General features: G+C 34.9%; 1 protein-coding gene across 1 annotated transcript; it reads right to left on the minus strand.

Annotated features, from left to right (window-relative positions):
- Positions 1-10487: 10487 nt before the first annotated feature.
- On the minus strand, positions 10488-13225 carry LOC105793301 (BTB/POZ domain-containing protein At1g63850). Its single transcript, XM_052634424.1, is given in 5 exon segments — positions 10488-11751; positions 11935-12623; positions 12626-12678; positions 12680-12736; positions 12738-13225. Coding segments are annotated over 5 exon segments (1869 nt in total). The 5' UTR covers positions 12866-13225; the 3' UTR covers positions 10488-10809.
- Between the last annotated feature and the right edge of the window lie 3987 nt (positions 13226-17212).

A 17212-nucleotide genomic window follows, 5' to 3' on the forward strand; every position in this document is an offset into this window, starting at 1 on the left:
TACGTAAAGTCCAAAAATAAAGGTTCCAAAGTTATGTCATTCAATATGATTTAGCAAACCAGTTTTAAAATATCGCGTGGTAGATTATAGTTTAAAAGGTAAATTTTAAAGGGAAAAATAAGAGTGCACCAAATGTAAATAACATAAAAGTTAATAATTTGGCGAAGTGCCATCATCTGATTTATACAAAATATTATATGAAAGAAATCTCAAATTTTCTTTATACAACGTTCAACAAAAGAGACTGAGGCTATAGGCCCCCTGATCAATATACATGTTCCAACTAAACAACGAATGGCTCACAAAGGAGTTTGCAGTCTAGTTGATTCCCTTACAAGAGTTGACAATGATCTACAACCCCTGAAATGGTAGAGGATACATGTCAAGACACAGAGGTTCCATGTCGTGACATTGGGATGGATTGCTTGATTTTTCAAATCTATAGGTGATGTTGTAACATAGAGGTTCCGTGTTGTGACCCTGAGCCTGTTTTTAGACTTTCTCTTAATATTCAAGGTGTTCAGTACACACAAAACCTATTTTTAAATGGTTTATATTAAAATAGATCCTAAAATAAATGAGTCCTGATGTACTCCCCCCACACTTTAGAGCATACATGGATCTTACTATAAAATAATTAAGGCGTAAACAAGAAAACTTCCTCGAAAAGGTCAAATCCTTGTTGTATTAACATTAGGATTCATTCGCTCCAAGTGGACAGAAAGTACCTACAAGTAAATACTATGATAAGAAATATGAAACATGCAATTAAATATAAAGGAAAAGAAATTAATAAATAAACAAAGTAAAATAAAATAAACAGCTAGAGTAATAAAAGAAACAAAACAAAATTTAAAATAAGAAATAGAAGTTCTTTAAAAACTGGGATGATTCATGTTGCCACCATAGAAGAACCTCAAGCTGGTTCTTAACACCTTGATTCAACATTTGTTTTTCTATTAATGTATATAAACCAACCACTTTAGTTGATTTCAATGATTTTACCTTATTTTCGACCGACGGAACATCCACATTGTGAGCCATTTAGTACCAAATCCAAGCCAAACCCAATTTTTTTTCTGGGGTATTATTGCCTTGAGCTTCCTCCCCTCCATGCTGCATGAATTTTTTGTCACCCGAGCTTTATTGCCCTTGCTAGATGAGAATGAAGCAAACTCATCGGTCTCTTTGGCTAGCACCTTCTCTACTATGGCCAGAAAGTGTATTAGCTCTTCTACACTTTCATTCACAACCAATTTAAGCTCTATGTTAGTGGTTACTTCTACTTTTACATTAGTGGCTACATCAATTGTTATGTCAATTGGATCAGAAACCATTTCAACTATGCTCAACTCATTCCCATTATCTTCAATTACAATCTCAGGTTGAATCTTACCATGAATTTCATCATGAATATCGATCATATAAGTGTTCTCATGATCGAAGTTGTAGGCATTAGACAAATCCTCTTTCCTCAGAGGCAGCTCTTTGGATATTTCTTGCATCATTTTCATCATTAGCACTATCGTGTCTGACATGTTTGATAGTACCTCAGAGTTGACATCTTGGTGGTTTCACATGAAGGCATCTCATACAAATTACAGGGAGGCTTGTCTTAATGTTCAGGCATATCATGATCTTCTTCAAGTGTCTCATACAAATTACCAATGAACTTGTGTGGATGTTCGACTATATCAATACCTTTTTTATTACTCAACTAATGCCTTAAGGCTTCGTTTCTGCGCTGGCTTGGCTTTATCATGAACAATTTTTTATTTTCCATGACCTACTATTCTTCATATACTCCCTTATCATATATTTCGTCATCACATTTCATTTCAGCATCAAACTACATATAGTCTAACTCATCCATAGTTAAAAGGTCTTTACTGATTTAGTCTTTATGAATCAGTGACTAACTAGATGGGTGCTCCTCTCCCCCAAGGCATATGTTGAGATTTACAAGGAGAAAGAAAGAAGTTAGTAAACTAAATTAATTAAAGAAAATAACAAAATACATTGTATCTATAATTTAAATTTTTCATAATTATTCTATTAAACGCAAAAATTAAAACTAATTTCATAACGTTGTCTCCCCGAAAACGGTGCCAACAACTTGACCGTCTCCGGACGTACTAAAATCTAAAGTGCAAATCCTACAACTAAATAGAAGAGTTACGTGGTTTCGCAGTTTCGCAAGTATACGGGTCAGGTTGTAATATAGTTTATACAATAAAGTATTAAAGTACTCTAAGGATCGTACCCAAGGGAGGCGAATACCAAATTAATAATAACTTCGACGTTAGTAGATCTAAATAGTATTTTAATTAAATTATATTACAATAAAACATAATGTAACTGATAATTCTCGAAAAGAGTTATATTTCATGCCTTTAGACCTAGCTAATTTCTTGTACTTAGGTACATTTAGTGGCATTTTAGGACATTTTATTAGTATTTTTATCATTTGCATTAGGAGCTTGGACTATGTTTACATGCTAGATATTTTTAATTGCATGTGGAAGGGTTGTGTTTGGTGGTTTGGCAAGTGCAAGATATGGTGAAAGAAATAAAGGAGTCAAGGTGTAACAGCTTATTTTTCAGTGGTATCAAAAACAGTGGTTTCGAGGCCGCCAAATCTGACGAGTAAGTTCGTAAATATTACTATTTAATATTTTCGAGTCAAATATGGTTTTAAAAATGTTTTTGATTTGATAAATTATGTTGTATAAACGATTTATTATGTTCAAGTGGTTTGACCCTAAGGTCAAGTGGTTTTAGAAAATGAGGTATCGGGACCTCATTTCTATAAACCAAGCTATAAATATTTTTATAAATATTTACAGAGTGTCATTAAGGTGATATTAAAGTTTCGTTGAAAATTTTTAACGTTTTGATAGTTAATTAATTAAAAGGACTAAATCGTAAAAGATGTAAAATTTGATCACTATTTGATTTGAGTGATTAAATGGTTTATTGAATAAAGGAAAAAAGAACTTAAATGGTAATTAGACCATTCTAGGTGTTAATGGACAATAATAGTCACGAATTTGATGTTTTATTTAATTATTAACTAAGGTTAATATGGTAATTTGATAATTAAATTAAAATAAAATAAAACAAAAATGTTTTATCATCATCTTAACATCTTCTTCAATGATTTTGAATGGATAAAAACTCCATGGAAGATCTTGAAGCTTTGGCTTACCTTGTGACGATGCATGTAAGTCCGTTTTAGCCCCATATTCAATAATTTCTATGTTTTTGATATCGTTGCAACTAGGTCCAACTATCTCGTACCTTCGATTTTGAAACTGTTAAAGATTTTGAATGTTTACATTGATGAATCTTGTGTTTTTTGTTGTTAAATGATAAATTTGGAATGTTTATTGATAATTAAAAGTATTTTGTTAAGTGATTTTTTATGAATTTACCGATTAGGGACTAAATTGTTAAATTAATAAAATTACAAGGATTTAATGTGAAATTGTTGTATAAATTGGTTGTTATGGATACCATGAACATTTGGCTATGCTCAATTTTGGGTTAAAATGGTTAATTTGCATGTTTTGGCCTAAGAGACTAAATTGAATAAAAGTAAAACTTTAGGGGTAATTTTTTAAAAATTTCAAAAATTACCAAATTTCATGAAATGAATTGTTTTATTGTCTAAAATAATATATTGAATGAAATTAGTAATTTAGATCAAGATCGGGTGAAAATCGAGGAAAATGGAAAATTACGAAAATGCCCTTAAACATTGATATTTCTGCAATTTAGCCAGGTAAGTTCGTATGAACTATATTCTATATAATTTTGATTAAATTGAATGTTAATATGTTATTATATTGTGATTAAATCAATATATATGTCAGTATACAATTTATCGTGTTATGAAACGACATAAATCCACCGATCTACGACGATTACCGAGCCCCGTTTGAACCTTATGAATTCATAGGATACAAATGACATGTCATTAGGGTTACATGATTTGGGTGCTGGTCCTAAATGTCCTACCGATGGTGAGGTCCGGCATGTGTTGCGGATACTCCACAGCTCGTGTGAGCTATATCATGTAGCTACGTTCCAACCCATAGCTCGTGTGAGCATAACGATTCAGAGCTCGTGTGAGCATACATTTACAGAATTTGAAGGATTACAGTTATATGAGCTAACACACTATGTGTGAGCTATCCCGGGTATCCAATGGTATTCTAAATGGTTCAACAGGCATTATTAGGAATAACTTGCAATTACTGGTTATTAAATTTAAACTACTTGAATGAATAATGTATGCATAAAAATCCCAAACTAAAAACTACCAAGCCACAGTCCTAAATAACAAATTTACAACCCCAACCAGTGAAAAAGTTTAATGGAAATTATTTTAAAACTAAAGCAGTCAGAAGTCCGAAAGGTTGTCCACATGCCGAGTCCAATCCTAATCTCGAGCATTTACTTGGGAATTTTAAGAGTAGAGGGGTGAGCTTAAGAAAGCTTAGTATGAGTCAAAATTACAAAACATCATATAATCATTCATTTCGGATATAATAGTCAACGTTACCAATCCATACCATTGTGTAGAAATATTGAATCAGTGTATGAGCAAGTTATGTTATATGATTCAAAGCAAAAGGTTTCTACCCGATCATCCGCTACACCCCACGAGTTCCCCAAAACCCGTCTACCAAGATCCAAACACTGCGAGCTGAAGCTTAATGTGGATAAACCACTAGTAACAATAATGCAGATAAATTGCAAATAAAAATGCAGTCAAGCTACCAGTAATGTGGACTAGCCACCATTATTTTAGACAAGCTACTAGAGATGCAATTAAATTACCCAATCTCCTCGGTACTTCAGTGAAGTGCACTTACAACAATATTGCCGACTTAAAATGCTATCGGTACTTCACAGAACTCCTCCGTCAGCCACAAATACCCATCCCATGCAAATGCAATATGTCATATCATGCTTCAAATAATAGTTTTAGTACAATGACATGCTTAACATGCATACCAATAAACAGTATTGGTGTATGCCTTGCGTACCTTTCGTTTAACAGTTAACAGTAACAAAGGCATGCATACATGCTTTCCATATAGTCAATATCACATATGGTATGTAATTTAAATACATACAAGCTCAATGTCAATTATGGCATATTACATGCATATTAATCAATGTTTCAAAAATTCAGCCTGCAATACATGTATTCAATGCACAATTTTCACCACATATTTAGCAATTAGAGATATGACATATCCAACGTGGTTAACCAAACTATAGAACAAAATCATACATTACATACAACTCATACATAATTCAATCAGTCCCGATAGGGCCTTCTATGATCGAGCTTCCTATTTAAATATGTACCTTGCTCAGCATTCCATTTATTAGCACTTAGGCCATTCGGCCATGCCAAAACTAGCAAGCATAACTACCATTTTTAAAAATAGTTTAATATTTTTAGACAAACTAGTGAGCATAACTACCATTTTTAAAAATAATTTAATATTTTTAGACTAATTTAGCAAAGGTAATGACCCACACCTTAATTCGCAATCTACAACTCTAAACTATAAAATTCATACTTTTGCACTTAAGCCTTAGATGAGCCTAGATTCAAAAACAATAATTAATACATTAAAATACAATTAATGACCAACCTTGAAACACCCCTAAAGGTTCAGCCAAAGCAGTGTCACATTAATAAATTTTTAGATTCGAAACAACAAATGAATTTACACTGATTTGATGTGAAAGGAGGGTGCGAACGATATTTGACTTCACCACTGATCCAAGATGTTTAGATCAGCACCTACGATTAAACTAAACTTTAAAATAAGTAACTAATTATCAATTAAAGGTTTTAGAGCATTCGACCCAATCAGAAACTTTAACAAAATTAATACAACACAATGACTCGCTTAAATCCGCACTTACGCTTCATGTTAACTAGGCTTAAGATGTCGAATGAGTGAGATCAAATGCACTCCTAATTGACAAGGTTAAGGGTTGCTTTAAATAGAAGATAATCAAAGAAAACGCTATTGTAAATATGCAACAAAAATAGAAAATATAACAACCCACAAGTGGTGCAGAAAGGGGTGACACACCACCATAAATAGTGGCACGGAAATGGGCTGATTTGGGGAGGCATAACAATGGTGGAAAACACCCTTGTTTGGACGAAAGAATGAATAAGGAAAAATGAAGAAGAAAATGGGAGATTCTTGAGAGAGAATGAGGGTTGGACGGCAAGGGAGGCAAAACAAAATCAATGGGCTGAAAAACTTAATGAAAAATAACATATAAACCTAGGTTGGACATCACCCACACAAGGGAGTGGGAGGGAAAAAATAGCAAAATTAATTAATTTGCAAGGGAAAAAGAATCAAACTTGGGCCTCCAGGACAAATGTACCAACTCCTTACTATCTCTTACCCATTAAGTCAATAGCTCATTCTTAAAATAATTTTATAAACTTTAATTAAAAAAAATTGGGATGTTACAACTGTCTTGCCCCCTTTCGAGTTTCTTGTTTCTATTTTCCTTTTGGACTAAGGCTCTAAATTTCCAGCAACTTTCATACTCAACTCCATATCATGAGCTAGTGGCTAACTCTTCAGAGGTCTTTGGATTGATGCCTTAAAGAATGTAACGCAATCCCCGATTCATTCCTTGGATGTACATATCGAGGGTTGAATTTTCTGACAATCTTTCCTTGCAATTCAAACCTATATTCCACCAGTAGTGGGTGTAGTCAATGATTAGTTCATCATTCCACTATCATGTGCCAATAAGCTTGATCATGCTAACAATACAACAAGTGTTGTAAAATCTATTGAAACATTCACATTCAAGTTGTTCCCAATTATCAATTTTTCTAGGCTCAAGGTTAGTGTACTAGTAAAAGGCATATACTTTTAGTGATAAAAAAATTTGCTTAACCATGAGTTCACCATCAATTTTGACATTATTGCAAGCTCCACAAAATAAGCTTGGATTCCCTTTGTCATTAAACTATTGGAATTTTGGAGGTTGGTAGCTTGCTAACATTTTGATGTGATCAATCCTGTAGAAGTACATCTTGGCATAGGTGTATGATGGTTGAATTACACATTCAACTTGATCTTTGATAGTTTCTTTGATGAGCTCCTTGAGTTGATTGGTGGTGACAACTTCATTGATTGTTGGTTGAGGATCTTTGGAAAATTGCACATTAGATTGTTCACCAAGCTCTTGTGGTAGATTCTCATGTTGAACTTCTTCATTGACTAGCCTCTTCCCAATAAGATCAAGGAGCCTTTTCATCACGAAGGTCATCTGATCATCTTTTTCTTTAAGGCTTGCAGTGAGACTTTCCACCATCTTTACTAAGAATTCCACCTTTTCTTCCAAGGATGTGGTGTTTGTTGTCATGACATTCATTGGTGTTTGTTGTCATGACATTCATTACTCCAAAATTGGGCTTTGAGGAAGATGTTGGAATGGCATGGTCACTTGATTAGACATCTTTTCCCTTAAATGATAATCGATGGGCTACACTTGATCCACAAGGGGAAACTTCTTCTAGCTCACGAGTTGGTGAAGAAGAACCATAGAGTGGATTATAACTGAGCATTGAAGAAGTTTGACCTAATAACTCAATGAGAGCTTTCATCTTCTGCCTAGTGCCATATGGATGAGCAGGGACATTGGTGCTTGATGATGAAGCCGAACTAGCTACAGGATTAGCTTGAGCGGATTTGTTGATGATCTTCTTTGAGGCAATCGCAACTTTGAACTTTAACCTTTCGATAGAAGAGATGAAAGGCAAAGATTGTCCCACTAAGCGTGCCGAAAATTTGTACAAGCAAATTTTGAGTCAAACCTTGACTTGAAAATTCATATTCAAATTTATTGATAAATTTGAAAGAAAGTTACAATCTCTGGAAACTTCTCGAATACAAAAAAAAATATCCTTTGATTCTTCTCTCCAGTTTGGCTTCGATCCAAGGGTTGTCTAACTTAATCTTAGATGAATGTGGATTGCTTCAAGTGTTGGCTTGACTTGCTCTTAGAACGGGTTTGGACCTCTTTTCTTCAGTTGAAACGAGTCGAAAGGCAGGTTTCTTCGGAAATAACTTTTGTCTTCTCCTCCACAACTGAACTAGATCGAAAGGTGACTTTTCTTTAAAACGTGTGTGGTGCTCTGCAGAACTTCTTCAGGTTCTTAGGCTTCGTCAAAGAATTTTGTAGAGATTTTCTGGGCTTCTTAAAGTTGTGAATGTCTAGAATGGCTTAGGGTAACCCCTTTTTATAATGCCAAATACACAAAATAAAATAGAGTTCTTGTAGAATTTAACTACTTCATTTGATCCAATCACATAAATAAAAAAGAGTTCTTGTAAAATTTAACTACATTTGATTGTTCTACAAGAATTTAAACTATTTTATTTATTATTTCTCTCTTATTAATTTAATTAATTTAAAATAAAATAATCATTTAATTATTTTAATTTTAATTAGTGATAGTATAAAAATTTAATATTTATCTCTTAACTAAATTAATTAAAAAAAATAATTATGACATAATTATGATGTCATCATTTTCACCATGGTAACTTAAACTTTTGCCCACTATAAGTTTAACTTGACACATGCCGTTTTGTAATTGGCTCGTAAAATTTTTTCTTCTACACCTTGTAGTCAAAGATTTTCTCATTTTTAGGTAAAAAGACATCTTGGAGTCCTCTCAACTTTAAAATTGAGCAAATTGGCCCATCTCAAAGAAATTAGAGCAATTTAGTCTTTCTCAATTTCGATAGTGAGAAATTAAGGACAATTAATCATAATGTTCGTTTTTCTTCCAATTTATCCTACTTTTGATTGGTATAATAACTCTTAATGTTTACACATTATGTCAATTTGGTTCTAATTCTAAAAACATAAACAAATTTAATATTTAATATTTACATATTCTATCAAATTTGTCATGATTCTAAATTTTTCAAATCTAATGAGGACTAAGTTTATTGAACTTTTTAAATCATGACCAAAATAAAAAAAGTGTAAATATTGAGTATTAAATTAATTATTATACCAATCAAAAGTAAGATAAATTGACTGAAAAATAAATACTATAATTAATTTTTTTAATTACTCATTTTCGAAATTAAAAATGACTAAATTGTTTATTCTTGAAAAAGTCCTTTTACCCTCATTTTTAAGCCATTAGTCTCAATATTATCCAGAATCTTGGGAATTAATCCCAACTAGCTAAGCGATGGCGACATCGGGAGAAAAGACATATGATAGCTGAAGCTGCCAATTTAAGATTTAGAATTTGATAGTGCACGTACTTATAATGCTGCAACAGACTATTCAACAGATTATATATTTAACGTAAAGTATATTCCTACTTTTCCATACGGTGACAAAGATATTAATTTTCACTACTTTATTTGTCCTCCGGAAATTTCTCAGCGTTGATGTTTTCTCCAAATATAAAAGGCTACCCAATTTCTGTCGTATGTTTTAACAAGTGCCGTCATTGACCATTGATTCTCCAAACCATGGACGATTGTTTTGTGAATAACAATGATTTAACATAATTAATTATATCCAACCATGATGTTCATAAGTGAGGTTCATCCATCCATCACCCCCACAGAAGCCCACAATTCAATACTTTCCATGCAATTTCCTCCTAACCGGCTTGTTATACGAGCTGACGTATATATGATATATGAAAATATATCTACTTGCGGTACGTACTACGTATGGCTCCAATAATATTATACATGAGAAGCTTTGAGTGATTCCGTGAATGACTTGAGATTGAAGAGACGTTGAGTGTTAGGCAAAAGTGTGTTTTCTCAAAAAAAAAAAAAAAAAAAAGGCTATAACTGAGCTGAGCAGCCAGCCAATCCAAGTGTGGTTATAAATTTAGGACAATCAAATGGAATTGTTGAATGTTCATCCCAGCAGAGAACAAGAGCCGAAAGGCTTGGAGTCAGCAGAGTGCTTTGATTGGTGTCCTGTTGATTTAACTTTGAGCCAAAGCCTTTTCTTTCATTCCTTTTTTCATAGCATCTGCCAAATTAAATATGCAACTGAAAATATTATTTCCTATAGTTCGCGTCAAGTTGTTTTTGACATTTTTGAGATCCTAAGTAAAATAATAAAATAGGGTTTTAAGTTCTTTAAACGTTGGAGAAAAAAAATTTTAAGTTCCTTAAAAGTTGATAAAAAAAAAGATTTGAACCCTTAAAAGCTAAAAATTTTTTTAAGCCCCTTAAAAGTTGGTAATTTTTTTTTAAAGGTTAAAATAGAAAACTTTTGGGCCACTTAAAAATTGAAAAATAATACTTTGTGCCCATTTCGACCTTAGGCTCTAGTCGGCCGCACCTCCAGACGACCCCAAGGTCGGCCCTGGTTGGCTTTTGACTCCAATAACAATTGTTATTTTCATGCTTCTGATAATGTACCAAAAATGGAATTCTAAACAAATAGATAAAAATCATCATTAACAACACAGAGAAATGTTCCTATAATGGACAAGAGCTGAAGGAGAATACAAGGCTATCAATTATCAGCCTAGCAATAAGCCAGTAACTAAGTTCTGAGTTAAGCTTCCAAGCCCCTAATATCCTAGCAATATGTTTAATGGCTTCCATATCCCTCTCTATGGTTCTCTGTTCGGCATACAACAAGACTTAAGAACAGAGCCATCAATATAGAATGAAGACAAAGTATTGGAAAAACAAACAAAAACATGCCCATTAAAGTAGGTTCTGCACCATGGAAATGGCAACTTTATGAGTTCGCGTTTGTTGGAGTTGTAAGGTGTAATTGCGTTGGTAGTTGTTGTTCACCATTGCGCTGCCAGAAAGCCCTCCTCCACCAAACTTCAAATCCTCTTTGAATGTTGGGACAATTTTCACTAGAGTTCAAGAATCTGTAGAACCAAGCAAGCAAAATCTCGCGCTGCCAAGCCAGAGGTAAAGTGAGAATTGTGTTACTAAGACCATCCTCAATTAAATGTGTATCAACACCTTTTGATACCCTCCTCATCCACCCAAAATCTTCATAGAATGGCACCAACCATGTCTGTAAAAGCATGTACCTCACTTCCTTTGGCACCAACAACTGCCCCTTCCCCATCCCCACAAATAGCCGTGCTGTAACTCTACTGACACCATGCCTATGGACGGCTGGAACTTTGGAATGAACATCAGATAATTCGGACTGGGAAGCCCATGATTTTAGAAAATCCTCAGCAATCCGCCTTTCAATCAAAATGTCCAACATCCAGTGCAAATTATCTGCCTGTCTTGCAATCTGACTCACATCCTGCAAATCAGACGAAGCTGCTCGGAGAAAATGGTGTCGGAGCAGTTCCAGACAGCCATCACAAGCTGAATACAATGACTCTTTCCTCAGATCATTCGGAGATGAATTCTCACGAAGCATCTTCAAGACCAAACCTTTCATTTCACGCCTTGCTTTCTCATCTTTACCTTCTAGAACCACATGCAAGAGCTTGAGTAGCACTTGTTCATTATCTCCAACCTCACCAGTTCCATTTGTAACTTCAACAGAAACCCTCTTCAAAACATCCCCTGCTCCAACATTTTCAAGGCGGAGCTCTGCCAATGCACAAGTCACTTTTTCTTCATCATCCTCAGCCCAAGGAGCGGCTTCCAAGTGCTCCAAGCAAGATAGAACCCCGGCATCAAATCCAATTACCACTGCAACCTGACAAGCAAAAGCACGGCAAGAGCACCCAATTCAGTTGCTGAGCACTAAAACAAGGCAAAACACAATTTCCTACTTCTTTCAATCAATGCCATAAACTCGGAGTTCAAGTGGGTTCATGCCAAGTTTTAAGAATCCAAGTAACCAAAAATTTCATTTACAAATAGTTATATATAAATTTACCTTCAAAATTTTAATATTCTTAGAAATGCCATTTCTCATTAATTCCTTCCTCAAATATTTACAATACATCAACCTCAAAGTCTCTATATAAACCTCTACGTCATCACAGTCTGTTATTTCCACCATGTACACCTCAGCTGATCCATTCCACTGGTACTTTGCCAATTTATCCGATAACTTAACTTCAAAGAACCTACTGTGAGCCACCAGTATTTGCTTGTGGACGTTCATTGACACGCTAATCCCATCCTTGGAACTCAACGTCAGCTTTATATCACTTGAACCCGGGTCGTTAAACTTGTTCCCAGGACTACGGATAGACAAAAGATCCGAAATCTGTTGCATGGTCAATGCCCGCTTATCAATAACCGGAGGGGTTTGATTTTGTCTGGGATCGGAAATAGGCACTTGGATCAGAGCTTGGTTTTTGGTTTGAGTTCTTTGGTGGATATTGGAGGAGCTAGCAATCAGTTCACAAACGACTGGGCTGGACCGTGTCTTGTTCGGTGGTGGGGACATCGGGTTTAAAAGTCCCGCTGTGAAGGCAGAATTGAACTTGGTGAAACTCGACGGAGAGTGACTGTTGGAGAGTGTCTTCCCGCCCGTGAAGTCCATGACGGGTGATATACTGTCCGGAGAATGTCGGTTCTTCAAACCCCACAAAGACTCGGTCAAACACCGCGAGCCTAAGGCCGAGGAGTGGGGAGAGGCTTGGAAGCAATGCAACTCCAAGAGCTATCAGATTGGCGCGTCGGGTTTCCACGTCAAAATCCCAGAGAAACCTGAATCAGGGTAGTTATTTAGCAGAGGCAGTAGTGGCAGCTGACGTGGATACAGAGGAAGAAATGGTGGTTTGTTTACACTGGCGGCGTTTGGGCTTGATAGGTTGAACTTGGAATTTGAGCTGGGTAAATGATATCGCTGCTGCCATGGAAGGTCTCACTATATAATATTGCTATAATGTTTTGCTTTTGGTACTGTCCAATCGTCTTGTAGGCGTCAACAATTGTAGCTATTATAAATGGCGATGAAAACGAGTAAGAGAGACAGAGACGCTGAGGGCAGTTGGATCAGAATTGAAGCAAGAGACAGCATGAGGCTGTATGAATAAGTATCACATTATACTTTGTTTTGAGTTTTTGGAATTGGGGAGGTTCAGCCGATCAGGGTTATCGTTTTGTGGCTATATTGGATTGATAGGAATTGGGAGAAAAGAAAGAAAAAGAAACCTGGTGGGGAGATTGTTGATGTCAAAAGAGAGCAGAGAGGCAAAGCAAAGACAAAAAGTAAAGAGCGAAGGAGGCAAAAACTAGCAGATGAAGCATGACAAGCCCCATGGCATCATAAGAGGGCCTATGCATTTGTGGTCGGTAAGGGGGCCTATGCAATTGTTATTAGATGCGGTCACGATGAATGAAAATTACAATGCAAATTATTCTTACATGTAATTTGGTAGGAATATGACTGAGGTGTGTTTTAGAGTATTTTTACATAATTTATTTTCCAATATTACATGATAAATAGAAAATATTATATAAAATATGTAGAAACTAGAAAGTCATTACAAATTAAAAAGTACAATCGTTATATAAGTGGTTAAAATTGAATTGAATTTGAACTTTTACTAATCTCAACTAAAATTGATTTTATATTTAGTTAAATATCCTATAAAATATTTTAGGGTAAACTACAAAAGTAGTTACTTTTGTTTACCTCAGGTTACATTTTAGTCACTTATGTTTGAAATGTTACGTTTAAGTCACTTATGTTATTATTTTGTTACGAAGTGATCACTCTTCCATTAAGTTCCGTTATCTCCCTAACGGTAATCCTACGTGGCAATCCAACTAGATTTTAAGTGACAACTTGGATTTCCTAATGGGATGAGAATAGATTTTTATTTAAATAAATTTAATTAATTAAAAATTTTAAACTCTAAATCTTAGTTAAAAAACCATTCATCTCCCCCTTTTTTTTAGTTTTCTTTTTCAGTTGACTAAGAAAGCTATTATCATCAGAATTTTTTATTCACCTTCAAAAACAAAAGAGGATTCAATGAAGGGTCTATGTATGTCTTCTTCACTGACAAATTTATGTTCTAAGACTTAAAATCAAGTGGTTGTCGACAAATTTATGTAATAAGATGAACTGCAATGATTGCAACATGTGAAAAAATGGTGTTCCAGTTAACATCCTAGAATGAAAAGCCAAAATAATTTGTTTTTGTAGGTGAATAAAAAATTCTGATGATAATAGCTTTCTTAGCCACCTGAAAAAGAAAACTAAAAAAAAAAGGGAGATGAACGGTCTTTTAACTAAGATTTAGAGTTTAAAATTTTTAATTAATTAAATTTATTTAATTAAAAATCTATTCTCATCCCATTAAGAAATCCAAATTGACACTTAAAATCTAGTTGGATTGTCACGTAGGATTACCGTTAGGGAGATAACGGAACTTAACGGAAGAGTGATCACTTCGTAACAAAATAATAACATAAGTGACAAAAACGTAACATTTCAAACATAAGTGACTAAAATGTAACATGAGGCAAACAAAAGTGACTATTTTTGTAGTTTACCCAATATTTTAACTTTAATTATTTTTATCAATTAAAAAAAGATAAAAAAAGTATTTTATCTAGACATAATGACTTATTTGTAAAATAATTTTAATTATTTTTATCTATTTTGGGGTGATTTTGTAAAATGATTTTTTTTTTTTAAATGTTGGCATGCTTTTACCAAACCAAAAAGACTAACAAAACAAAATGTCTCTTTGGCTTCCAAAAAACAATAAAAAACCAGCAAAATTAAAAATCCGTCTTCTTCCTTTGCATGCCAAGCAAGAAAACCGCTTCAACTCCCTCCATAGATTTCAATGACATGCTCTTGTTTGAAGCGACTCAATGAAACACTTGCTCTCATCCTCTGTTGCAACTTTGTCTCCATTCTGATCGTGACTATTAAGTGACACTAGACAGCCCCCTTTCCTCGGTCGCCACTATCTCTCAAATCAACACTGACCCCTCCTCCACCCATTGAGCGTCCCTCTTCTGAATGAAGCCCTCCTTCGCCAGCAGGTGAACCACCCTATTACCACCCCTTTTGATATATTGGAATTTGAAACGTTCAAAACCCATTACATTCTGTTTAGCTTCTCAGATTTAATTACTAACCTCCGATCTGTCTAACCCTTGCATCCTGAGCTTTCAAATAATCACAAGTAAGTCTCCTTCAACCTCAACTTTGTGAAACCCCATCTTTTGGGCAAATTGAACGGCCTGAATGGCTGCCAAAGTTTCTACAGCTTCCATAGATGATATGTTTCTATTCCAACTGTATGCCGCCACCATTATCAAACCTTTGGTGTCCCTAATGATTATTCCTGAACTTGATGCTTCCAAGTCGCTGTATTGGAGGCTTAACCTTAACCCACAGATCTATTGAAGGCTACTATCTCTCTATTTCGTTAATCACGCTTCTCGGGTAAGAATCCTCAAACATTTCCAGTAATCTTATATACCCCATTATGAATGTACATAGTTCACTAGTGGATTGCCTTTTGCCTTCATGTAATAACTTATTTCTCGATAACCATAATGCCCAGATAATGACAATAAGCAGTGCCTGTTGCTGAGTATTCCTTGAAAACAAGTGTTGGAGCCATTGAAACAATAACTCCCCTGTCTGATTCAAATTTCATATGATACCCAACTACTGGCATACTTGTGCTACACAAGGACAGTCTCGGAAAATATGAGAAGTAGTCTTTTCTACCCCTCCACAATGCAAACATACAACACCATTTACTAACCTTTTAACCTACAAATTAGATCTAGTAGGTATATGATTATGTAAACTCTCCAGGTTGTAATTTTCATTTTATCTAGCACCTTTGCTTGTCATAATTGCCTGTAAAAAGTCTGTTTTTTGGATCTATGTCTCTGTACAAATCATTTTCAGTTCCTAGAAAGCCCCACAACAACAGCCGATACCCACTATGCACCGTATACTCTTTAGATTTCTCGGGACACCAGTTCAACCTGTCCGATAACTTGTACTACATCAACAGGATACTCAGTATTCTCCTAGCTTCCTATTCATTAAAGGTGATACTGACTACACTTTCCTTACATTTCCCACTCTGCTCGTGAATCAGATCAGCCACAAAATTTACCTTATTAACTCGTGCTGATCTGATTATGTAGGGTCTATCTCCAAGCAACCAGGCTACATCCCAAACTAGAATTAATTTTCCATCACCAACTTGTCAGCTACTCCCATTCAACAAGAGCCCCTTTGCTGCCCAAATGCTTCAAAACACGTGCTTTTAAAAATTCATTACTTGCATAATATTTTGCTTTCAAACCACGTGCTACTAAAGAAGCAGGATTACAAATCAACTGTCACTCCTGCTTGGCCAAAAGTGTTACATTAAACTTCGCTAGTTTCTAAAAACCCAATCCCCTACCCTCCTTAAAATTACATAACCTCTCCCATGAGCATCAATGAATCCCTCTATTCGACTATGATTTTTTCCACCAATAACGACAAAATACAGCTTTTATTTCCTCAAAAAGAATTTGGCAATAAAAAATAGGACATGACATATGTGGGGATAGCTAACAACACTGATTTGATAAAATTTGCCTTACCCCCTTATGATAGCCATCGATTACACAATCCATTCATTTTTCCTCGAATACGATCCATAATATTTCGGAAAGCTAACTTTCTGTTTCGATCCACTACCATAGACAGCCCTAAATACTTCTTAGGATCCATAGAGCTCCTCATACCTAACTCCGTTTCTATTAGTTGATGATTTCCTTCACTTACATTCGAACTAAAATACACAAGGGATCTGTTCAAATTAATCAGTTGCCCATAACAACTTACATATTCTTTTAAAATATTTTTCATGTGTGTTGCCTTGCCTAAATATGCATCCCCAAATATTAAGCTATCATCGGCAAAATACGAATGTGATACTATAGGTCTTGAATGACTCGCTTTCGCTCATTTCACCAAACCTTCTTGACAAGCTAATCGTAATAGAGCTAATAAACCCTCACTAAAAAAATAAAAAGAAATAAGAAAGGGCACAACGGGTCACCTTGCCGAAGTCCTCTAGAAGGGGAGATTGCTTTACCCCCTCAATCAAATGTCACTCCTCTCTATCATACGCCTTACTCATATTCGGCTTCAATGCAAAAAACCCTCTCCGTCCATCCTTTTTCTTCTTGAAAGAATTTAACAATTTGAAATTCACTTTAAC

Source organism: Gossypium raimondii, chromosome 8, assembly GCF_025698545.1.
Source record: "Gossypium raimondii isolate GPD5lz chromosome 8, ASM2569854v1, whole genome shotgun sequence".
NCBI lineage: Eukaryota > Viridiplantae > Streptophyta > Magnoliopsida > Malvales > Malvaceae > Gossypium > Gossypium raimondii.